Consider the following 26,711-nt stretch of genomic DNA (forward strand, 5'->3'; position numbering starts at 1 on the left):
TGTGTGTTTTTTATTTTCAGGTTTTGGGTTTGCTTCTTTCCTATTGTTTATTTCTTGGAGATCTTTCTATAGTCATAATATTTTTACAATCAATATTGAGGTGGGAGTGCTATCCGGAGGCGCTTTCCTACAACAAACTGGTATCAGAGCCTAGGTTTGTTACCTAGGCGGTTTGGATTTGTTCTCTTTGGAGATTTTGGTGATTGATTTGTGAACTTAATTATTGAGGAGAAAGATGTCAGGTGATTCCTTTACAAAATCTTCGGCAGATTCCTCTAGAAAAGCTTCAGCAGAGTCTTCTGCAAAACCTTCGACAGTTAGGATGTCAGTTTCTAATGCCAAATTTGAGGTAGAGAAGTTTGATGGAACGAGCAACTTCAGCATGTGGCAATGCGAAGTTATGGATGTCTTGATCCAATAGGAATTGGATATTGCTTTGGAAGACAAACTTGAAGAGATGTTAGACAAAGATTGGGACAAGATAAATAGACAAGCCTGTGGCACCATCCATTTGTGTTTGGCCAAGGATCAAAATTATTTTGTTATGAGAGAGATGAAGGCTAAAGAGCTTTGAAAGATGCTAGAAGACAAGTATATGACGAAGAGCGTGGAGAACCATCTATATTTGAAGAAAAATTTCTTCCATTTCCAGTATTGTGCAGGTAGTTCTATGTCTAAGCACTTGAATGATTATAATAAAAAACTTGTTGATTTGTAAAATTTAGAAGTTGAGATTAAAGATGAAGATAAAGCTCTCTTATTGTTGAATTCACTACCTGATAATTATGATTATTTAATCACAACACTATTGTATGGGAAGAATGAAATTAAGTTTAATGATGTGTCCAATGCTTTGACTAACAATGAATATCGTAAGAAAGATAAGCAGGCCTACGTGGACTTAGGTAGTGAAACACTGATGGTTAGATGCAAGTTTGAACATAAGAAGTCTGGTAGAAGAGGTTGATCATGCTTTAAGTCAAAAGGATCTACAAAAAGGAAAATTGGGAAAGCTGAGTGTGCCTTCTGTTGCAATAAGGGGTATTGGAAGAAAGATTGCCCACTTTTGAAGAATAATGACAAGAAAGATTCCAATGCTAATGTAGCACATAGTACTAATGAAGATTCTGATTTTGCATTGACTGGTTCATCATTTGTTTGCCATTCAGATGAATGGATCAAGGATTCTGCTTGTACCTTTCATATGTGTCCGAAGAAGGAATGGTTTTACAATCTGGATGAGTCGGTACATGGTTCAGTCCTCATGGGTAATGATGAAGCCTGTGAGATATTTGGGATGGGTAAAATCAAGCTAAAGTTGCATGATGGAACAATTCGTAATTTGACAGAAGTTCGATATATACCGGACTTGAAAAATAATCTATTATCAATTGGTTTCTTAGAATCCAAGGGATTTAGAATTGCATTGGAGAATGGAATTTTGAAAGTTTCATATGGTGCATTTGTAGCATTGAGGTCCACTCGTAAAAGGAATATGTATTTCCTTGATGGGAGTACTATTGTAGGTGGAGCAACCATTGTTTTTGATATTACTAGAGGTTGCTTCAGATACTACTAGACTTTGGTACATGCGTTTAGGGCATGCCAGTGAGAATGCTTTGCAAAGTCTTGTAAAGCAAGGTTTGCTAAAGGGTGCCAAGACCTGCAAGCTGGAATTTTGTGAGCATTGTGTTTGGGAAAGCAAACTAGAGTTAAGTTTGACACTGCAGTTCATCAGACAAAGGGTACACTTGATTGTGTACACACAGATGTGTGGGGGGTTGCTAAAGTTGCTTCTCTTGAAGGTAAGCATTATTATGTTACTTTTGTTGATGATTACTCCCGCCAGGTTTGGGTTTACACTATGAGGCACAAGGATGAGGGTATGGATGTATTTTTGAAGTGGAAGAAATTAATTGAAACTCAAACAGGTCATAAGATAAAACGGCTCAGATCTAATAATGGTGGTGAGTACAAGTCTGATCCATTTTTGAAAGTTTGTCAAGATGAAGGTATTGTTCATCACTTCACTATTAAAGGTACCCCACAACAAAATGGAGTGGCTAAAAGAATTGAACCGTACTTTGCTGGAGAAGCTGCGGTGTATGTTGTCTCAAGCAAAATTGGGTAGAGAATTTTAGGCTGAGGCAGTAACTTATGCAAGTCACATCACTAACCGTTTGCCTGCAGCTACAAATGAGGAGAAAACTCCCCTAGAGGTATGGTCTGGATCTCTTGCTACTAATTATGATTCCTTGCACATATTTGGTTGTCCTACATATTATCATGTGAAGGATTCAAAATTGGATCCTATAGCCAAGAAAGCTATTTTCTTGGGTTTTAGTTTAGGTGTGAAAGGATATAGGCTTTGGTGTACCGAGACAAAGAAGATAATTCATAGCCGAGATGTTACATTTAATGAATTTGAGTTTGTTAAGCCTATTAAGCAGGTGGAGGAGAGCACAGTTGAGAGTGATCCGCAGTAGGTGGAGTTTGAGACTCCTGTTATTTCTTCAAAGTTTGTTAACATATACAATGATATTGTGGTTGATGAAGGAAATAATCTAGATGAGAGTGAAGCTTCAGTTTTGACACCTTCAAAGTTGACAAAGCCCATTGCAGTGAGAAGATCCAAACAGGAAATTCAAAAACCAGCTAGATATGCTGATGTTATAGCTTATGCACTTCCCATTGTTGAAGAAGACATTCCATCCACCTATAAAGAAGCTGTGTGCACATCTGAGAGTGGTGAATGAAAGAAGGCTATGGAAGAGGAGAGGCAATCTCTTCACAAGAATCAAACTTGGGATTTGGTACAGCTTCTTGAAGGCAAGAAAGAGATTGGGTGCAAGTGGGTCTACACAAAGAAAGAGGGACCTACAGGCAAAGATAGTGTGCGGTTCAAAGCTAAATTGGTTGCAAAAGGATATGCTCAAAAAGAAGGGATTGACCACAACGAGGTGTTCTCTCCTGTTGTTAAACATTCATCTATTTGTATTTTGCTAGCTTTGGTAGCACAATTTGATCTCGAGTTAGCACAACTTGATGTGAAGACAGCTTTCTTGCATGGAGATTTGAAGGAAGAGATTTACATGTCTCAACCTCATGGCTTTGAAGTTGTTGGTAAGGAGAATTGGGTCTGAAAATTGAAGAAATCATTGTATGGATTGAAACAGTCTCCCCAACAATGGTATAAGCGGTTTGATCGCTTCATGATTGGGCAAAAGTACACTAGGAGTCAGTTTGATCATTGTGTATATCTTCATAGGCTTTCTAATGGATCATATATCTACTTGCTTTTATATGTAGATGACATGTTGGTGGCATGTAAGAACAAGGCAGAAATTGAACGATTGAAGACTCAGTTGAGTTCAGAATTTGAGATGAAGGATCTCAGTGAAGCAAAGAAGATACTTGGAATGGAGATTGCACGAGATAGAGTGAAGGGCACTGTTCATTTGATACAGAAACAATATTTGACTAAAGTACTACAACGTTTTGGTATGAATTCCAATACCAAGCCTGTAAGTACTCCTTTGGCCCCTTATTTTAAGCTTAGTGCTTTGTTGTCACCGTGCACCGATGAGAAGCGTGAGTACATGGCTCATGTCCCATATGCGAGTTTGGTTGGTAGCGTCATGTATACAATGGTGTGTACTCGGCCAGACATTTCACAAGCTGTTAGTATGGTTAGTCGTTATATGCATGATCCAGGAAAGGGTCATTGGCAAGCGGCTAAATGGATTTTGAGATACATTTTGGGAATTGTTGATTTGGGTTTGAAGTTCAAGAGAGATGATAATGTTGGAAGCCACTTAGCTGGTTATGTTGACTCAAATTTTGCTGGTGATCTAGATAAGTGTCGTTCTACTACAAGTTACATGTTTACACTTGCTAAAGCACCGGTGATGACAATGGAGAAGTTTCGTTTGTGTGGTTTGTTTGGATTCAAGCCAAGGTGGAGATTTGTGATGTCGGTGGCTTGAACGAATCCTAATCCATGTAAGTTTTGGAGTGGCATGCAAGACTTGAATTCTATTTCAAGTAGGGTTCTATTTCCTATTTCAAGTGCATCTATATTTCCTAATTGTAATAGACTAGGATTCATAGCAATTTTGGTGCAAAGCAATCACTACTAGCCGACTAGCTCTATGTGTAAATAGGACATAGGTGTTGCGGCAATTGAATAGAGAAGATAAAAAAAAATAGAGGATGAAATAGAGAGATTGATTGCTGCATATTTATGAGAGTTCTCTAGTTTAGAATAGGGTGCAAGGTTTTCTCTATTCCTTGTATTTGTGAGAGAGCTATTGGGTGTTGGGGATTGGGTGTGTGTGAGAGTATTGATACACCAACTTGTATATCTCCATATTTTGATTAGTGGAATTTCTTCGTCGTTGCCCGTGGACGTAGGCCAAAAGTTGAACCATGTAAATCCTTGGTGTTCTTTCATTTGTGTGTGTTTGTTTATTTTCAGTTTTTGGGTTTGCTTCGTTCCTATTGTTTATTTCTTGGAGATCTTTCTATAGTCATAATATTTTCACAATCAATATTGAGGTGGGAGTGCTATCCGGAGGTGCTTTCCTACAACAGTAATAAGTACTGAACTGGTTTTGCCTTTGGGTTTGGATTTATTACTGTTATGTTTTGTCTTTGGAATTGGATTTATTACTTTTATGTGTTAGACCGTGTTTTACGTCAGATTGCTTAAATGGTTGTTTGAGATATTTGAGTATTATTGTCTTGATTTGGATTATTACTTGATGATTCTTTGATTATAATTTTTTGCGTGTTAAAAAAATCATATACTATATATAATAATAGAAGTCTTTTCCTGGAATTAAGGAGATGCTGCGATGTAGGAAAAATGCCCATCTAAAATTTTGACAAGTATAAGTTAAAAAATGATAAATTATGTTGTTTGGTAATGCTACAGCACCGTTTAAAAGCCTCTCATTGTAAATAAAAAAAATTAACCGGTTAAAATAATATGTACATGGAGATAGAAGTAGAGAAAGGCGATGAGGCCTGGGACATGGAGAAAGAAATAGAGGCAGAACGGTAAACACTACCTTGATTAGGCATAAGAAATCAAAAAGTTTAAAAACACGATTTTGTAGACCCAAAACCTAGGTAGAATGGTAAATAGAGAAGGCATAGAGTGGGGATTGGGGAGAGAAAAATCTGAGACTGTAGAAGAAGAATAATATAGATTGAAAGGGAGATAAATTTCAGGGCAGCCACCACCATCACGTAGTTGGAACTGTTACAGGTAAAGGTTTTCTTTATTTTATTTTTAAAATTACGCGATAAATATGATTTATGATTGGGTGTTTGGTAGTTTAAGTTCAATTTAGGCATTTGGGTACATTTGATTTTGATTAAGGTTATTAAATTAGATTTGGTTTATGGTTGGGTATTTGTGCTGTTCGTTTGATTTTTGTTAATTTTTCAATCAAGGTAGAAAGCAGAGAGTATTTTTGGTCTCTTCAATTTCTTTACACTTCTCGAATGAGCATTAGTGGTGAAGAGTTTCCAATCGTTTCACTCCGCATTTATCAAGTAAAAATTTAGGTTTTTGTTTTTAACTCTCTCTTGGATTTAGTTGTAGATTTCATTTGTCATTGATTGATTTCAATTCCGATCTGTGTAATAAAAAATTAATGGGTTTTTCTTTAGCTTTTGTTTTTTTGGGTTTGTAGGTGGAAAGGCAAATCATTGGAATTTCTATTCTTAATTTTAATTTCTTGGGTTTTGTTTTGTTGATTATTGTTTTATGGTTAGAACTTTTTTTTCCCTGTTTGGTAGATTTTTGTTAGATTTAGTTCCTGTTTGCACCTGAAATTTGAATTCATTTAATTGTAGCATAAAAAATGATTAAGAATTATGCACCAATTTCTTTTCTTCATACCCTTTTCTTAGTTACTTAATTTTCTGTTTTATTTCAGATTATGAGAGATTTAATTTTTTTGTATATAGGTTATGGTTTTATAATCTCTGAGCATCCTAAGACTCTTATATCAACATGAATTGCAAGTGTTGTAATATATGTGATTCTAATTTTGAACTCGGTTGTAAGTGTAGATTGCAATTCATTTGCCTCTATTAGATTTCCACTCTGTTCAGTGCAACCTTATTTTGGGAATACAAGATTGATGAAAATTGAGGATGCTATGAGTGTAATATTTGTTGAATGCTATTTACAAGGGGCTGAGTGTAGTATCTGCTGCTGTATGTCCATGGGCTGTATGTGACTTGTACGGCACCGGGCCCCTAGAGCCTTTTGGGCCTTAGGCCCAAGTTGAATGGTATGTCCCACGATTCCCGACGCTCATGTCAGATAAACTGGGCTTAAGACCTACTAGGGCCACGGAAGCAAATCCTGCAGTGTTATGTTAGGCCCAAATCCTGTTGGGCCAGTCTTTGAAAAAGGTACTTATCGCCTCGTTGCCGTGAAGTTGCCCGGCGCGTCCATCTCTTATGCACATGAGTGCTCGAGAAGGTCCTATCTTGGATGCTCAGCAACTCCTTGGCAAATCCCCCCACCGAACATCATCCCTTCCTAGGAGAAGGAACCGGTTCCAATGCCACTCACACCACACTCCCAACTAAACATCCACTTAACGATAACAATATTGAACCTCCATTTCCACTAGCCTTAAGAGTAATCATGATTATCCCATTGATTTTGAACTATAAATATACAAGGCCAAGGAAAGGAAAAGGTTGTTGAAGTTCTGAAAGGAGAGCCTCAAATCTAGATCAAGAGCTATAAAGAGTGAGGGGAAAGTAGTCCAGTGGTTGTAGAAATGTTGCTGGGTCTCTAAGTTAGAATCATCTAGAGTAGGAAAACCAAAGCCTACATTATAAGTATATTGTAAGCCCAAGAGCGAGACTGGCCTATTAAGCTCGTTCGAGGCCACATTATAAGTATATTGTAAGGGACGTAGATGTCAAAAAGTTCATGTGGAAAAACATTATCGCAAGGTTTAGGGTTCCGGACTCTCTTATATCAGATAACGGATTACAATTCGACAGCAAGGCCTTCCGGGAGTTTTGTTGTGGTCTTGGCATCAGGAACAAGTACTTCACCCCGGCGTATCCTCAAAGCAATGGACAAGCTGAAGCCACTGACAAGGCGATAGTAAACGGATTGAAAAAAAGGCTAGACGGTGCAAAAGGCAGGTGGGCCGAGGAGCTGCCAAGTGTTCTGTGGGCGTATTGTACGACTCCCAGGATATCAACAGGGGAAACCCCGTTCTCCTTGACATACGGGGCAGAGGCTATAATACTGGCCGAGGTGAACCTGTGCAGTGCTCGGGTCGAAGAATTTACTCCAGCCCGAAACAATGGGTTGATGACGGAACGTTTGAATTTGTTAGAGGAACATCGAGAAGCTGCGACCATTCGGCTCGTCGAGTATCAATAGAAACTTGCCCAGCGCTATAATAGCTGCATAAAGAAAAGGGAGTTTGGTGCCAGAGACTTGGTACTACGGAAGGCGGTGGGGAACATGCGGGATACGAACGTTGGGAAGTTAGCCCCTATTTGGGAAGGGCCTTATAGGATTACTGCTATTGCAGGAGTAGGGGCTTACTACTTGGAGGATCTAGACGAAAGACCACTTCCCCAGCTGTGGAATGTCCACAACTTGAAGAAGTTCTATCACTGACCCATTGAACGCAGGAGCGTAAATTAAATGAAACATTGTATATACGCTTTATGAAGTAATATTAAGATGATGTCTATTTTTGCAGGTGCATTAAAATTTCATTATTTGATCTATTAGCATCGGCCAAAGGGTAAAGAAAAATCAGGGAAATTGAAGAACCCTGTTTCACATCAAGGACAGAAGCCTGTCCCCGGTTCGATTCCCATCACCGGACAAGTGGAAACCTTAAATTAAAAATTCTAAGGACAGAAGCCTGTGCCCGATTCGATTCCCATCGTCGGACATGTGGAAACCTTAAATAAAAAAAATTCTAAGGACAGAAGCATGTCCTCAGTTCGATTCCCATCACCGGACAGGTGGAAACTTTAAATTAAAAATTCTAAGGATAGAAGCCTGTGCTCGGTTTGATTCCCATTACTAGACAGGTGGAAACCTTAAATAAAAAATTCCAAGGACATAAGCCGTCCCCGGTAGGATTCCTATCACTGGATAGGTAGAAACCATAAATTAAAAATTCATAGGACAGAAGCCTGTCCCCGGTTCGATTCCCATCACCGGACAGGCAGGAACCTTAAATTAAAATTTCTAAGGACAGAAGCCTGTGCCCGGTTCGATTCCCATCACCGGACAAATGGAAACCTTAAATAAAAAATTCCAAGGATAGAGGCCTGTCCCCAGTTCGATTCCCATCACCGGATAGGTGGGAACCTTAAATTAAAAATATCAAGGGCAGAAGCATGACCCCGGTTTGATTCCCCTCACTGGACAAGTGGAAACCTTAAATTAAAAATTCAAAGGACAGAGGCCTGTATACGGTTCCATCCCCATCATCGGACATGTGGAAACCTTAAATTAAAAATATTAAGGGCAGAAACATATCCTTGGTTAGTTTCTAATCGCCGGACAGGTGAAAGCCTTAATAAAAATTCTAAGGACAAAAATATTAAAGCCGAAAAGCAAACCTATTAGTGCAAATGGAAATAAATAAAATTAAATAAAATTAAATCATTGTTCGGTCATCACAGCCTGGTGACCATAGGAAAATAAGTCCGAAAGTAAATAGGAAGAAAATTAAAACCATTGTTCGGTCACCACAACCCGGTGACCCTAGGAAAACTTTAAAAAAGCAAGTAAAGGCAAACGTAAAAGAGACTAGTATAATCACTAAGTTTAAAAGGATGGGTTGGCAGTTGGGGGCTGTGCTGCTTCATCAACTGTTTGAGTAGCGGTGTCCTCGGCCTATGGCTGTTGAGATTGCCCGTCATCTGCGGCATGAAGGGTGATAGAAACCTCTGGATCAGCTTGTGCGTCAATTGCTTGGACCAGCTCCCTCATATTGGTAGTTTCCTCCTCGTCCACCATATTTACCTGACTTTGGGAAGGAGGTGGAGGTGTTGGGTATGGAATTTGACTTAGGTCTTTCAAAGGGGAGTCCTCGGCTACTCCCATCACCTGGAGGGCCGCTAGCCAACCCTCTCCGAACCCATGAAGCCGGGCTTGATGAACAACAGGCTTCGCAGACTTCTCGGTATCTGCAAATCCCTCATCGTACCACTTATTTTCGCAGGGTTCAAGGGTTTCTTTGAGGCTAGCTATTTGGTTGGCCTGGGCCAAGTTGAGACTATTTGCCTTTGCTAGTTTCATCTCTACACCCTCCAGCCGGCTCTCCACCTCGGCTCTTCCCTTCTCCGCCACTTGACGAGCTTTCTTCGAGGACTGAGCTTTTTTCTCCGTAGCCTCGGCAGCCTTGCTTTTCTCCTTTGCGTTATCATTGGCAACGTCTTTTAAAGCTTTTTCCCGCTCGGCATCCTTGGCGAGCTTCGTCAATCTCTCACCGAGGATGTGGGTCATCTGTGCAGACTAGTAACGCAAAAACAAGTGTTAGAATAGAAGAATACTTCCTATATTTAAGTAAATGAATAAGGAGTGAGAGAGAAATTACCGCGATGGTGCGCCACTGTAGCCGTTTCACCAATGAGTCCTCATCCCCTTCAGAGAAAAAGCGAACGTCCTCGGGCAGCAACAAGCTGTGCACTAAGCTCTGTGCTACCTTATCCCCCTCGCCTTTATCCCACACTATCGCACTGGCCGTGGCTGGCAGAGGTCCCTTTCCGAGCTTAAAGGTAGGCTGCCAGGGGACTACGGGTTGGGAGGAGGACGCTGCTTTCCTGCCAGCTTGAACGATAGACGGAGATTCGACAATTGGCTCCTGAATTGTGATCCCGCTGGGCGGCCGGGGTGGGGTCTTTGATGGAGTGTCGCTTGGAGCCTTGGACGGTTGATTATCAATGCGTTGTTTCTTTTTTTCACGGTTGGAAGAGGGGGGAGGAAGTGCTGGGCCTTTACCCTAAGGTTGTTGAGGCTCGGCGGAGGGTTGAGAGCTAGGCAAAAATCGGCTGACCGTCATTTTTCACCTTGTCACCATCTCGGCATCTGGGTCAACCTTGGCTGCTTCTTGTTTGGTTGGCTGGACCGGATCTACCTGTTCCTCGACGGGAACGTGCTCCTAACAGCTTCGAGAGATGCGCTCGGCAGATTCGTCCCTAATCGGGGCTAGATCTTCTACGGTTATATAACGCGGACCGAGTTCCCGAGCTTCACCAGGGGTCAGCTTTGGTGGGAGGAAGTTTGCGTGCCGCACGTCTATGTAAGACAGCAGAGGACTGTCCAGCAATAAGTCTTGACTAAGGCCAAGTCTTGTACACGGGGACGCAGCCGAGTATGAGATGTGATGCCTGGAGCTGCCCGTCAGTGTGAACGAATATTTCGGACCTAAGGACAAAATTCAAGTCCCTTACGTGCACCACCCTAAGGTCCGGGATGAATTCTTTGCCATTTGCAATGAAGGAACACAATAAATTAGTACCCAAATGGATAAAACAAATGGGAGTAAACAAAAAGGAAAATAAGATGGACGGTTGGGCAATACGAACCAACTTCGTGTGGCGAAATTGGGCAAGGGATCTCATTGGCAAACCAGTTGCCACTCACTCGAACAAACTCCCCAATTGAGTTTTTGTTTGAATTAGGCAGGCATGAAATCAGCCGTACCTGGCAATCCCTAACTTTTAAATAATAGTGGGCGGTTTTAGTTCCGCACAGACTGTACATTTAATTTATGTCATGGTGGTTCAACTCCAAACCATATAACTGATTCAACCTATCAACGCAACTAACTACCCAGTAAAAGTTGGGAGGAAGTTGCTCGGGGCTCAAACCGTAAAATCTAAGGGTATTAAGCAAGAGTGGGCTCACTGAAAATCTAACCCCACCCTCCAAAATTGCCATTAAAAGGAAGAAGGCGGTACTCGACTCGGAGCGCCTATAAAAAGCAATCTCGCTCTCATGGCAATACACCACATTCACATCCTCAGGGATGTTGAATGTCCGCCTAAAAGTCGCTAGGGATGCCTTAGTATTTAATAGATGAGCAAAACCCATCCTAAACTCTAGAAATTTAAGGAAGAGATTAAAACAAGATAGAAAGGTAGAGAAACTTACTTTGGGCTCTAAAAAGGAAGGGTGCTCTGGGTTGGAGGGTGAACACACAGAGAGCTATGCACGGCAGGGAGGAAATTTTTTGAGCGAAGAATGTAAAAGTGGGAAAGTGATTCAGAACAAACTATTTATAGGGGCTGAAAGGGATAGAATAAATGCCATTTAATAAATAAAAGGCGGGAAACTCTACGAATCCCATCCCAAAATGCCACACGTGCGTCGCCTCGGTTCGCGAACCGTTAGTTAATAATGACAGCCCAACCAAACGTCAGACATGATGCGTCTTTTGAGGGCACCTTTATTAATCTCTCAACTGCTTAATGACTACTGATTGATCTTCCCGGGTTGCTGCTGTCCATTGAATTCCTTGATTCGCCCTTGGGCTCTGAGCACAAATCAAGGGGGGCTAATGTACAGCACCGAGCCCCCAAAGCCATTTGGGCCTTAGGCCTAAGTTGAACGGTATGTCCCACGGTTCCTGATGCTCATGTCAGATAAACTGGGCTTAAGACCCACCAGGGCCATGGAAGCAAATCTTGCAGTGTTATGTTAAGCCCAAAGACTGTTGGGCCGGTCTTTGAAAAAGGTACTTATCGCCTCGTTGCTGTGAAGTTGCCCGGCGTGTCCATCTCCTATGCACATGAGTGTTCGGGAAGGTCCTATCCTGGATGCTCAGCAACTCCTTGGCAAATCCTGCCACCGAACATCATCCCTTCCTGGGAGAAGGAACCAGTTCCAATGCCACTCACACCACACTCCCAACTAAACATCCACTTAACGATAACAATATTGGACCTCCATTTCCACTAGCCTTAAGAGTAATCATGATTTTCCACTGTTTTGAACTATAAATATACGAGGCCAAGGAAAGGAAAAGGTTGTTGAAGTTCTGAAAGGAAAGCCTCAAATCTAGATTAAGAGCTACACAGAGTGAGGGGAAAGCAGTCCAGTGGTTGTAGAAACGTTGCTGGGTCTCTAAGTTAGAATCACCCAGAGTAGGAAAACCAAATCCCACATTATAAGTATATTGTGAGCCCAAGAGTGAGACTGGCCCATTAAGCTCGTTCGAGGCGTGCACATTACTAATTAGTTAAGATGAGGGAAGAGTACAAAAAATTAAAATCAAAACTTACTAGGAATGAAGGAGCAGCCAGTTGTTGGCATTTAAGGGCCTTGACAGCCCTTCTCTTTTTCTTATGTTTTTTGCGTATATTTTCTTTCTGTATTTCTTTCTCTTTCTTTGCTTACTTTCCCATTTTTTTTATAGCTAATTTTTTTTTGATAGGATCCAACAGCAGATTGATCATGAATAAATGTGCAATTTTATTAGGGTTGGGATGGTATATAATTTGTTAGAAATTGACATGTCACATATATGTCTATTTTATAGAAAGGATTTGATAATCAATATATTGCTTGGCTTTAGGTTTGCAATTTATAAATAATGTCATGTTACATTATTGGATGACATTTTTGAGAAAAAAAGTAGGTGAAGTATATTGAGCTAAGCGTAAATTTGTCTTTGACAATATTTAAAAGTCAAACAACTATATAAGTTTTGATTGTCTTCTAATACGTAAAATGACCAATAATGTTATATAGTCTCAACCTTTAGATGAATAAAATGAATTTGTTAGAGAGTGAAGAAAAATAAATGTACCGAATATTAAGTAAAGGTTGCTTTAGTCATCTGGCTTAAATAGTAGAATTATTAAAAAAAAAAAAAAAAACAAATAGTAAGGCAATGTGCTAACTTTGGCAATCATGCGTTGTCAAAGATTGGTTTGAAAATGTTGCTGATAAAAGGGGTTGGTATGTTACTAGGGATAAAGTTTAAAATTTCATTGATAGTATTCTCCCCCCCCCCCCCCCCCGGCGGCGGTACTGAGTCCATTTTTTTTAAGGCTTTTGCTACTGGAATAAGCATTAAGTTATGTTTTTATTAAGGTATATTTTTATACTTTTTGGTATCATTTTGTTATTTAGCATTGGAGTGTTTTTTGTTATGATAGAAGTGGGATTAATTTATGATTGTGTACGAAATTTGTGAGGACTTTCTTAGTGACTTCTCCTCCACTATAGTGTTATGTACATTTTTTGTATGTACCCTTGGTCTGTCTGATTGGAAGCCTTTTATTCTGGTTTTTCTTGGGTTTGAAAGGTGGTTTGGTTTGGTAACAGACACATTATTAATTGGCTTATAGTATGCATCTTAGAGTTTGATAGGCTTCGTATTTTGGATGATGTATGTCACATTGTTGGGCTCTTCTACTTTAATGAAGATTTGGAATTTTTTTGGGGAGAATACTAAAAAAAATTAAGTATCTGCAGTATTTCATTATACAGCACTGATGCTTGAGGTGGTAGATAATTTGCAGTTAATTTATTGTGATAACTTTTTTCTCTCCCTCCAATCTTTCTCTTATCAATTTTTTTTTTCTTCCTTAGGTCAAAGCTAATTGATTGTGTTATGTGGAATCTACAACTATATAGGAACCTTGCTCTTCTATAGTTTTAGAGTTAAGATGAGGACAGGTTCCATGTGTTTTTCCATCTTGCAAGTTCCTAGATGCAGAATCCCCACCTTAGCTACTTTTTGGAGGAAAAGCTTCCACAATTTGAGTAGGACTGACAAAAACAATTCTAGCTTTAGGCTACTTGGTTCTGATATCTATGGGCTTGAGAGAGGTTACAATAGAAAATGGACTCAAGTCCTGTATTTACAAACGCAAAGGGAGGAAATAAAACCACCCAACAAAGCAAACCGAGCAACATTGGGCATGAAATTTTAGATTGAGTGGTTTCAAAAAGTGATACATTTAGTGTAAATAAGACAGAGATTGGTCAATTCCACAATACTGAATATTGTTAATCATAAGATTCACTTCCTATAGATTATTGAAATAAAACAAAAAATATATATGACTACCTTCAAAAGAATAATCTACTGTATGATTGTTTTTATTGTGTATGGTCTTAGTGTTTTGAATTGAGTACTTATAGATGATTTACTTTTATTTATTTATTTATTTTATGAATAGATGATTACATAATAATGGGAGAAAAGTTTCATGAATTCCATAACTTGGGTGTGTGTATAATCTAATATATCTGTTTTGTTTATCACTACGAGGGTTGTTGTTAACAAATTTTCTCTGTACCATTGCAGCTTTTTCGGGATTGTGAGCTTTTTCTTTTTCTTTTTTTGTTTTGCAATTGAAATTTAGGGTCAAGATTAAGATTCGATGTTGTTTTTATGGGTTATGAATTATGAATTGGTTTGGTTTTAGAATTTGAGACTCCCATCTACTATTGATTATGCATTTTATTTGTTGCAGGTGGAATTCTGTTTTGTTTATATATTGTGGCTTGATTATGCACTACAACTTTTTCTTTTTTCTTTTGCAATTAAAAAGTTGGATTCAATGCCCCTTTTAAGGGTTATATATTAGTTTGGTTTTAGAATTTGAGGTTCCAATGTACTATTGATTATGCATTATTATTTGACTAATATTTTTCTGACTTTCTATTTCAAAAACCAGCAGTTATTTTTCTCTTTTAAACATTTTGGTTGTAAAATTCTCTAATCCTATGGTTTAATTCATTGTGGTTCCTGGGAATGGTAGATTTGGTATTTGAAATTGTCTTGCAAGTTTTAGTTTGGTGTGATTCATTGTGGTTCCTAGGAATAGCAGATTTGCTATTTGAAATTGTCTTGTAAGTTTTAATTGCTTAAAGTCAGATTCGTTTTTTTAGTCTCTCATAACAGGGAAGTACACACATGAGTGATTTGAAGAAACTAATTTTTAAAATTTTTAGGGGATATTGGACACTATATGCTTAAATATACTACGTTATTTAAGTTTGAATATATGTAGTAGAAGTATGATAACTAAGTTTATGTTGGGTGCAAAGTTAGTTAATACGTAAAATGATCCCACGCATCGCGTGGGTTAAACACTAGTTTGAATTAATGTCAAGAGGCTTGTAACTCAACTGTGTTGGGTATACATATATGAGTGAAATTTCATATTAAATAATGATAAGAAAAGTGAGCGATCAATATAATATAGTTGGATCCAAACTTAAGCCTTTTAAGTCAAGTAGTGTCCCTATATATATATATATATATATATATGTGTGTGTGTGTGTTAAATTAACTATTTAATTGAAAGCCCTCCAAATGTTATTTTCCTAACTGGCACCTCACCAACGGAGACATTAACACTCTTTTATTATATATATATATATATAGATATATATATATATATATATATATATATATATATATATATATATATATATATAAAAGGACACTCTTTTACTATTAAAAAAAATAATAATAATGACTGATTGAGTGAAAGAACAAATGGATTTGGCTGTGAACTCCTCGTGTAAAAAAAGGTAAGATCTAACAAGCAATAGGTTGGAATGTAATTTCTAACGAAATTGCTAAAATATAGTAACACGCATTGGGCTTGACACCAATAATTTCATCCCACTCACTTGAATTTACGGTTGTAAGGTAGTATGATAGGTGGAAATATTATACAAATTTTTTAATATAATTATAAAAAGAAGAAAGCAAAAAGTAAAAGAGAACAATAATACTTGAGAGAGATAGGAGAGAACGATCCGCAAGATATTACAATTTAGCTTTTATAATTTCATTTGGTATATATAACTTTTAGATCTTTATTTATTCTTCTTGTTTTAAGCAGAAAGAATCCTTGAAATAATGAAAACTTCTAATTTGGTCTTTCTTTTATTCTTTTAAGGCTTTAAGCTATGAGAGAGAGAGAGAGAGAGAGAGTTAAGGAGGTCAAGTTAAATATATATAAATAATAAATCCAAAAAATAATTTATTATATATATATATATATATATATATATATATTATAGAGAGTTTCAACCTATGGTGCTCACTCCTGATGATAGCTATTATCAAACTAAGACACCAATTGGTTTTCGGTGTAAGCGAGGATTGAACCTAGATCTCTTATTCAATCATCATAGACTTTACTAGTTGAGCTAACTGAAATCTACATTATAGATATATATTATTTATACATAAAGTATATATCTGACATGACTTAACATATGTTATTTTCTCATTATAAACATTTACATCAAGTTAGCATTTTATAAAAATATAAGGGGACCGCGCCCCCCCCCCCCCCCCCCCCCCCCCAACCAATATTTTATAGGAAAGCTTATTCGGTTATTCCTTTATTTTCTATTATGTTCCATGTTTATAATTTTAGATTAACATATGGAAAACCTAGCAAGAAAAAAAAAAATATAAAAATTGAGATTTTTTCTGATATAAATTGTAGAATAATAACTAATTTTTTGTGATCTTAATTAATATGGCGGAAATTAAGTTTTATAGAATCAATACAATATTTTTATTTTTTGTTTAGTTTAGTGAAACGAATACAATTAATACCAAAGAGAGCATTACATAAAACCATTTTGTGAATACATATATGCCCGTTGTGATTCTGAGATGATAATTGGATGTAAGCAAAATTGCTTTAATAATTAATGATAGTTATTTCCTCACATATGCAGCGCAGGTATATATGAATTAACTTATGGTCCAAACTGGCTTTTGTGTTGGCCAGAGGAAAATGAAAAATGCAATCCTAGTTTGATAAATTGTGATAATATCTTTTCCTTAACTAAAACAGCAAGGGGTAGATACAAAGGTAAATTTACAACCTTCAATCTCATCTATGGATTTAGTATTGCATAGTACAATAACCCAATCTATTGTACTGGATTTGAATCTTGTTAAACTGTTAAAGTAGCCTTTTCTTTGCGTAGCATCCTGTTAAAGTAGCCTTTTCTTTACCAAATGTGTAGCTGCTCAAGGATGTTCGCTTCAACCTCCATGCTATTTTAATAACAAATCAAGACAAAAATTAGATTCTAAAGGAATGAAAAGATATGAGTGCAGCGTCAATTTGTCATGCAATGTATACACTCAAGTCCCAACGCCTTTTTATAATAGTAGAATAGTTTACCGTATATTAATAGTCTTAGTAGTTCCTAACTTCAAGAGGTTGGCTTAGTAGTTCTTATGGTTTCATGATATATATTAGATTTTAGGTTTGGAATCTCTTACTAGCATCTAGGGTCACCTTCAAAGAATTTCTCTTTGTAATAACTTGATGTATGTGAGACAATGGGACTTTACATGTCTAAAGAAATAGTCAAATATTCGAAGAAATCTAAATATCTTCGTTTCTAAAAAAATTATTATTATTATAATGATTCTAAAAAAAAAAAAAAAAAAGTCTTTAACATAATCATAGAAGATTATTCATCATTACAAAACGCAGAACTTTTATTTATCACTTCAAATCACAAAGATAAGCCACCAGAGAGTGATAGTTGAGAGCACATCTCATACTCAATTCTTTTAGAGGTAATTACAGTAAATTCACTTGTAATTAGGTCCAAATTCACATTACTTACCCGTGGTTCGAAAAGCGCCACTTTACCCATCTAAGGTTCGTTTTGTTTATACACCTGTTAAAAATGGGGTAAATATGTATTTTTGCTCCTCCTTTTATATCTCTCACCTTTCGAGAGAGAGAGAGAGAGAGAGAGAGAGAGAGAGAGAGAGAGAGAGAGAGAGAGAGAGAGAGAGAGAGAGAGAAGAAAAAGAAGAGAAAAACGATCAAAAAATGTCATTTGTAAAAGTTTATGACTTGGCTCAAGAACTCTAATAGAGCTCAAAATGTATCTGTAACACTCATGAGAAAATAACACAAAAGGCAAAATTTACTTACTACTCAATCCATTATTTTTTCATATTTGATTTCATTTCTTTTTAAAGAGTTTTTGGATGAAATTATAATGATTCCTTTTTCATCCAAACAGAAGGATCAAATAGAACAATTGAAAGTTTAGACTAAATTGTGATAAGACCAAACCATTAAGGATAAATTATAATTTCTCCAAACAAAACAATATGATTTTAAATGACGTGATACTATATAGATATTTAGATTTATAGAAAAATTAAATCATTACTTTAAATGGGCTCTCATCAAGAATGTGAGTTTTAATTAAGAAAATAGTGATAAATAAATTTTCATCTATGTAATTTTTTAATAAATTTTTGTATTTTTATGGAAATAGAAAAATACATTAAATAAAATATAATTTTAGAAAAAAATTAAAATAATTTTAGACATATAAGAATTATCATTTTTTTATTAATATCAAAGAAGAAAAGGTGGACTATATTTTTTTTGGAGAGGGAGAAAATGGTGATAAATACTTTTTGACCTACTTAATTTTGCCATTTCATTAAAACCTCATCCCCTCTCTCTTGTGGGGTGTGTGTGTGTGTGTGTTTTTTTTTTTTTTTTTTTTTTAAACTTGGTATAAATTTTAATTTTGTACCTATCTTTGTTATCAAAATGTAGAAAAGGGCATTATCTTACTTATTATTATTACAAAACAGAAGAAATATTTTTTATCAAAAAACAAGGTAAACCAAATTTTAGGTGTTGCCATGCAGATCAAACTACATACCTTCAGTTTACAAGACATGAAAATAGGATCGGCAACAAGATTGGTATAAGGTGGGTTTTCCACTCCCCATCCCCGCCCCTGCCCCACTCTTGCTTTGGAGCGAGTTTTTTTCCCACCCTATTCTAGTGGATACTTTTGATACCCATCTCATCACATTCAATTATATATATATATATATATATATATATATATATATATATTAAAAAATTATTTTGAATACATTAAATTAAAATTCATAAAACTTTAAAAAAAAAAAAAAATAACATTACAAAACATTCTCAAAGCATAACTATACAACAATAAAAGTATTAAGAAATACAAAAACAATTCAAACATAATAATATAACAAATAAATAATTTAAATCTTATAACATAAAAACATAAATTCAATGATACAATATTTTAAAAAATCATAAATTTAAAGTTTGAAAGCTAAAAGCACATATATACGCCTTATAATAAATCTATAAAAAATATTTTATAATAGTTTAAATATAAACGGATGGGTATCTAGGAAAATGTTAACCTCATCCCCACCCGATTTACCATACGAGGGTAAAACTGGTCAATTAAAGGTAGGTGAGACGGGCACCAGTGGTTGCGGTTTAAATTGCATGTCATCCCTTAACAAATGTGTAGGTTACTAATGGAATTCGTTTCAACCTCCATGGGAAAATATTAATAAAGATTCGAAAGTAAAGGATCAACATCGTATTGGCACATTCTCAATTTGTATAACGCGTACTAAACATTCAAAAGCTTTTTATAATAGTTGTATATATAGTTTACTGCAAAAGAATCTTTAATATAATCAAAGAAGATTATTACAATACACATAATTTTTATTTATTCCTTCAAATCGGATACATAAGCCGCCAGAAAGTCGCAATTGGGTGGACATCTCACACTCAATTCTTTTACATATATATATAAGATGAGAGAAGAAAAAAAATTAATAAATAAATAAAACACATATCATATATATATTGTTCTCTTCTTTAGCATCAGCAGCATAAGCATATAGCTGCTATATTAATTAAGGAAAATGTTAGTGGGTTTAATTATTAGTGGCTAGTGCAAGTAAGCTTGGAACAATGCCTTCGTCGTGGCAGCAGAGGAAAGTGGTGTATTTCTCCATGTAGTGGTGACACTCAGGACACTTCATGTTTTCTGGGATTTTCCCAGCATAGTTTGAGAACTCAAAGCGGCAACAAGGGTGAGAATTACCACGAAGCGCAGCAACATAGTTTTGAAAAGCAATGTCAAAGCCCTGCAGTGCCACCTTTTCTTTCCATTGTTCATACTCAAACAAGGCAGGCCAGAGAATGTTTCCATGCTCATTAACCAACACACTAGACCCTCTGCTAAGCACTGCCCACGAACCCTCTCTGTCAAAACTAAGCACCCTCTTGATTTGTTGCATCACTAGGTCGTGTTCCTCATCCTTGCCTAGCTGAATCTTTGAGAACAGCATGCTCTCAAGCCTGGTCCAAAAGAACCATATTGTGGCTGAGTCCTGCCAGCAGGTACTGAGTTTTTCCTGTACAATGTTCGCTATCACTCGCTTCACTCGCTCCCTTTTTGTGGCTTTTCCTACATACACCATCTCTAAGGGTATGCGTGTAGCCGCTGCAACTGCTTTTGCTTCCTTTGTAAATTTCCGAATCCATTCCATGTCATCGCCTCCATACAAGAAAATGTATTTTCCTTCTTTAATCTGTTCAATGAAAAAGAGGGAAATGTGAATTACTATGATAAATCCTTATTATCCAAAAAATTTAAACGGTTAGGAAATAGTTAATTTAACTATATAATCATTATTCTAAGATTTTTTTTTCTTAAAGAGTGTGTTTGCCCGAATACACACACACATATAATTACCCAGTTCAATATGGTTGCGTCAATGCCATCCACCAACAGCTCAAGCCTCCAAGCCTCTTCTCTCCAAAGAGCTTCTTCTCTCAAGGTAGTGAAAGGGAAAGCATGGCTTCCCCAAATCCACATCATGTGAATTGCATTGGGGGACACCACTCTCCCTTGATGGTCTAGGACTACAAGGATAGGCTTGTTCCTGAAGTGCCACTCCTCCTTGATGAACTTGATAGATGCCTTTGATATTATGGAAGGGTGGTACACTGAGTACCATGTCATTGGAGCCTGCAACACTTCAAAATGTCTTTGCTTGACATCAGTTAACTGATCCACAATGGGGATCCATACAACCTCATACGGACTTTGAACCCTCATTTCGTGGAGCCTGGACTCGTTATAACTCTGTTCAAGAACTGAGAGCTCATCTTGGGTGATATCTAGACTTGAAATGAGCAATAACACATTCTTCCTCCTAAGAACATCAAGGTTAACCTAGTTTTCCCAAAATGAAACAGCCACATATAGATAATCATATAAGTAATTATACTATCACAACTTAAAAATTAAGACCAAGTATATATATGCAATGTGCTGATAGTAGAAATTGTAATGTCGTTAATTGGGCAATAGTAATGTTAATGGTATGTGTTAGAAGAGCTGACCCTTTTCTTGGTGGTACCATCAACAAGTGCTAGCACATCATCCCTAGGGCAAATCAGGGCCTTGAGAACTCTCATGTTGTCAATGTGGATCATTTTGAAGAGTTCGACAAGCATTTGATAAGATTCAACATCCCTCCTCTCCTCTGCATTGAATAGGAGAATTTCAGTATATATAGATGGTATCTTATGTAACAGAAATATGTCAAGTCCATGTATGTACAAAAGAGTGTTGTACTAATAGTAATCAATTGTATAAGATACTTTTATGTATTAATTTTTATATATGGCATGGTCTATAATGCAGCATAAAACTGGCTTACCAATATATTGAACGCATTCTTCCATCTTCTTCTTGAGATGTTCAAGTATGGTTTTGAGCTTGTGGGTAAGGGTGGATAGCTCCCATGCTTCTAAGGTGGATAATGCAAACCTACAATCAATATCCACTTTGCAGTGTTATTGTTAAATGCCTTACAAACATTTTAGTATTTACACTACTTATAAAACAATTTAGATCTCTTTTTTATTAGTGTGTAAATCAATTACAATATACAAAAAATTTCAAGAAATGCAATAAACCTTTTATAGGATACACTGTATCTAAATTTAAGGATTTGCATGAGAATTGTAAATTAGGATGGAGAGGAAAAAGCCATACTCGTAACCCATGTTAGTGAAGCTAGAAATCTGAGATGCGCAGGCCACAATACTCCTGATAGTCCAATACACAGCAGTTGGAATATGGGTCAAGGCTGAGGCTAATGCTGGTACGTCCGTTGTGATATAAATGGATGGTAGATCTCTAAACTCAATGACACACCAAGTCACTTCTAATATGGTCCTGATTAGCTCATTTAGTGCATCGAACCTGGGTTTCAGTGGGACTGCGTGCTCAATGATGCCAGGCACTTGTTTCAGGATTGCCATTGCCTTGGCAAGTTCGTTTGTCGAGTAAATCTGTGCAAGAAGCCAGAATTCTCCATAGTTCAATCCAAATGCCGCTAGGGCCAGCACCAACTTAGCGTCCCATCCATAGTGTGATACCATGTTACATATTGCCACTGTGGTTTGGTGTGCATCTGTGCCACCCAAAGCCTTGTATGCAAGCTGAAAATCCATTTAAATACCATTTCAAACAGTTTAAGATAGACGTGCAATTGTTTTATAGACCTATTGTTTTCAAAAACTTTAGGAAAAAAAAACTTTTAATTTCTATTATTATGTTGATGTAAATATAGATAGGGCAAGATTTTGTAATCGTGATTTGTTATAACCTCGCAGGCAATCCGGTCAATGGTGTATGACAGAGCTTCCAGCATGGCAAGAAAACTCGTATGGTGGGTCTTGTCATCAAAGCCTGAATCAAGGTATGTTTGGGAACCCTGTACAAAAATACAAGCAATAATTAGAAAATGAAAACAAAGAATATGCAACTGGATGCTTTCAATTCAAATAAATTACATATATAGATTTCCAACCAAAATATTACTTGTATACATATATATCTGCTGCATCATGCTTGATGGTGTGAACCCGCATATGTATAAACTTATAAATGAATGTGATAAAGATTATAAAAATTTGATTGGTATAACTTAAATAATGTAATAAATGAATATTTGTACCATTTTTTTTTTAATTGGCAATACATTAGTTTGTAAGGCTTATTTAATGTAGTAAAATCTATAGTATTATACCGTTGTTAAGAGGATCTCTGGAGTGAGAGTGGCACGTCTAAGAATGTCCTCAACAAGGCGAAGAAGGGGTTTGACATCAACATCTCGGCCATCTGGAGCATGGGATCCCAGAATATGACTGACCAGCACATTGTCATCAGACATCGTAAGCATGCTCCGGTCACCTCTGATCAGTTGGTGCGTAGCATTAGGTGCCAGCTTGCTGAGTAGGGTGGATGGCTGCAAAGAACCCAGTGGGGTGGGTCGTTGCCAAGCCCCAAGATTGGTTTGTGGATTGGGTTGCTGATAAGGAACAAGGCTGGTTTGTTGGTTGGATGGCTGAAATGGAGCTTGTTTAGTTTGTGGGTTTGGTTGCTGCACTGCACCAGAATTGGTTTGTGGGTTTTGTTGCTGCATTGCATAATTGGCTTGTGGGTTAGGTTGCTGCACTGCACCATAATTGGTTTGTGGGTTTGGTTGCTGCACTGCATAATTGGTTTGCGGCATTGGCTGCTGCAGTGCAAAATTGGCTTGTGGGTTAGGTTGCTGCACTGCACCATAATTGGTTTGTGGGTTGGGTTGCTGGTATGTACCAGCTGGGTTGCTGGTTTGCTGCACAGAACCCAAGTTGGAAGTTGGCTGCAGAGGACCCAATTGTTGGCTAGGTTGCAACAATGGAGTAGCTTGTAATAGCACATTGCTAGCTTGGCTTGGTTGCTGGGCAGGAGTTGTGGCATTTGGTTTCTGCACAGGACCAGTTACTGCCTTGGTATCCATGTTTCAGAAAAACAACAAAGCAAAAGAAGGTTGGATACTCTTGGACAAGGGTAATGGGAGAGAAGATTTGCTTGTGTGTTTGACATCAGTTTTGGCTGGCCTTTATATAACCATGAGAAAAGGAATAAATCCCAGCTAGCTGCATCAACTTCCTTGCTTCCATTGCGGTTAAAACTAAACGTTATGTGGAAGCTTTAGCTTTTGTGGCCCCAAGTTATCTCACCATCTTTTGTCATGATCCTGAATTAGCAACATGAATGAAGTTGGAACCAAATCTGGATCTAGAGCATTTCGGGTTATGGACCATTTTACCATGGGTCTAACACTATTTTACATTTGATTATTACTCATTGATTACATATATGTGTGTGCGCGAGCGCACGGGACTTGTTTTTGAAAATTGGAACATGCAAATATATATTAGAGCGTGCGCGTAGTTACAAAATAAAAACTTCTTTTTGGAAATTGGAACATGCAAATATATATTAGAAGTGGCAAAATCCAAAACGACCTGCAAATAATATGATATGACATGAAGTTAGCAGATTATGAGTTAAGGTTTGACAGGTTCGTGTCCTATTGGGTTTACATGATTGGTCCATTTAATAAATGTGTTATGTTCGTATTCAATTCATAGAATCTATTTGACCTATTTAACTAAATGTCATTTTACTAATATAAACTTCAAAACCTTAGGTATATAAATTCATTTTCTTTCCTAGTTGTAATCTCTGAAACCCCATGGCTGCCTCTCACTCTCAGACCTCAATCTCACCTCACCTCACCTTATTTTCTTAGTCATCATCACCCTTTTGTCACTGCGGTGCCAAGTTGCCATTGCCCTTGTCCTTCACTTCTCTCATCACTTGAAACCCTAGTCGTTATCGTTATTTACTTTCATTTTTGAACTCTTTGTCATTATCACATCATCAATGTCGTCCTTTACTTTTACCTTTGTCTATTTTCTTTTAACTGATTGTTGATATAAGTTGTTATAGTTTATTTCATTTGACATATTGTGTTTAATTATTTGTGATATATATAATGAGAAGCGTTTTAGTTTTAAATAATTATTTGTAATGTTGTTACTCTATTAGTTTTGAATCTTATATTAAAAAAATCTATTTTATTTGGTTTTGCATAATTCAAATGAATTGAATTAATACTAAAAATTGTATTTTTTTTTAATAAAATATGATTACTAGGTTCACACGATGACCTATTTAATAAATAAATCAAATTAGGATTGTAGAAATCTAATTTGTTTAATAAAGATGTTGAATTAGTGTAAATTTATATAGTTAAATATTAATAAATTTATATAACACAAATCACATCCTGTCACCCAACATATGGAATTTTGTTCATGTAATGGAATGTTTTAATCAATGCCAACTATTTAATAGTCAAATTGTTGGACATTCCTGGGTCAAGATAAGACACGGGTTCAGACCTTGGGATTTGTTGAATGTGGGTCGGTTTTGAGTCTTTTGACTCCTTTTCCTTGGCTTTATGATATAAAAGCGTGGCATGCATCATGCGAATATACAGTGTCAAGTCAACACTGTATATTCAAGCACCATCTGAATTTTAGTGTCAAGTCGACAGTTTTATGAAATATTTAGATTTGTGAATTGTGTGGCGGTGATGATTACATCATTCATCATTTTATCATTTTTTTAGGAGTCACTATTAACCATAGAATTTCTAAAGTATAGTTGGTCATTTATATCTAATTGATTATACTTTTCTACTTAGCTAAGGAAATTTTAAGGGCTCTTAGGCTAAACTAAGATCAAAATTATGTCTTGAACCAAAATTCATGAATTATAAAACTCAATTATGTGTGAGGAAAGTATTTGGTATACTAGAACGCCCATCTGTTGGTATTTATTTTCAAAAAAATTTGTTTGTAAATCACTTTTTGAAAATAAATTATACACAATTTTACAACTTGAGAAAATAAATGGCATTTGAAATAAGTACAGCTAATTAACCTCACTTCTTTAGAACATTAGCATCGGGTGGTACACCAAACATCAAAAAACCTTTCACATGAGATGTTCTAAATGGCAATATATATATATATATATATATATATATATATTTTGGAGAAACTAAATGCCAAAATATTTGGTATGGATGAGTAGTACTGTTCTAAATTTAGAATGGTACAGACACAAATACTCAAATAAAAGTCGGTTTTTATTCTTTTTCTCTCTCCTCTTTATAACTTTCTTTCATCTCTCTCTTTCTTTTTTCTTCTTTCTTCTCTCTCTCTCTCATCTTTTTTCTTTCTTCTCAAACCGCCTCTCGTTTTCTTTCTTTTTTGTCTTTTCTTTCTTTATTCTCTTTTCTTCTCTCTCTTTGGGTGTCCCATGATGAAGAAGGTGACCCGCGACCCACAATGGAAACCCACCATGACGACAACCCTTTTCTCCCTCTCTTTTAATCTCTATCTCTATTTTATTGGATGATTTGGGTTTTTTTATTTTTTATTTGCTGTTTTTGAATTTGAAATTTGTAGGAGGATTCGGGCAGTTGTGGTTGTGGGTTTATGGTGGTAGTGGTGGTGAGTTTGTTGTGGGTGTTTGGCTGAATTTGATTGAGTTTATGGTGATTGTGCCTGTAGGTTTGTGGTAGTAGCAGTGGTAGTTGTGAGTTTGTTGTGGGTATTTGGCTGAATTTGATTGGGTTTGTTTTGAGTTATGTTTTGGGTTGTAGAGGATGTGGAGGTTGTGTGGTGGAGGATGCGGTGGTTGTGTGGAGGATGTGGCGGTGACTGATGCACTGGTTGTGTTTTGTATTGGGTTATGTTATTAGTTAATATTATTTTAATGTGTTGTATTTCTTATTTTAATTATGAAATTAGAAAATAGAAGATGTGATGTAGGGTACATTGTAAAATAGTGTGCTAAAATTATAAAGTAGCTTTTTGATATGTTAAAATGACATATTTTGGCAACAACTAATGCTAGTGCTCTTAGGAAGCAATAGCAAGCT

General features: G+C 36.6%; 1 protein-coding gene across 4 annotated transcripts in view; it reads right to left on the reverse strand.

The window, feature by feature from the left end:
* The window catches only part of LOC126714736 (protein SIEVE ELEMENT OCCLUSION B-like), an 87,955-nt gene extending 64,185 nt beyond the window's left edge, over positions 1 to 23,770 (reverse strand). Inside the window, exons 1-8 of one of the 4 annotated variants that reach the window (XM_050415016.1) lie at positions 23,474 to 23,770; positions 22,953 to 23,371; positions 22,530 to 22,637; positions 21,914 to 22,362; positions 21,576 to 21,685; positions 21,256 to 21,398; positions 20,603 to 21,085; positions 20,151 to 20,438 (exon numbers count right to left, since the gene is read on the reverse strand). In XM_050415016.1, coding sequence (XP_050270973.1) covers positions 20,151 to 20,438; positions 20,603 to 21,085; positions 21,256 to 21,398; positions 21,576 to 21,685; positions 21,914 to 22,362; positions 22,530 to 22,637; positions 22,953 to 23,371; positions 23,474 to 23,708 — 2,235 coding nt within the window. In that variant the 5' untranslated portion in view covers positions 23,709 to 23,770. Of the gene's footprint in view, positions 1 to 19,522; positions 20,439 to 20,602; positions 21,086 to 21,255; positions 21,399 to 21,575; positions 21,686 to 21,913; positions 22,363 to 22,529; positions 22,638 to 22,952 lie in introns of those variants that run through there. The other 3 variants (XM_050415013.1, XM_050415015.1, XM_050415014.1) reach the window with 3 other exon arrangements.
* Between the last annotated feature and the right edge of the window lie 2,941 nt (positions 23,771 to 26,711).

This window comes from Quercus robur, chromosome 2 (genome assembly GCF_932294415.1).
Source record: "Quercus robur chromosome 2, dhQueRobu3.1, whole genome shotgun sequence".
Classification (NCBI taxonomy): Eukaryota; Viridiplantae; Streptophyta; class Magnoliopsida; order Fagales; family Fagaceae; genus Quercus; species Quercus robur.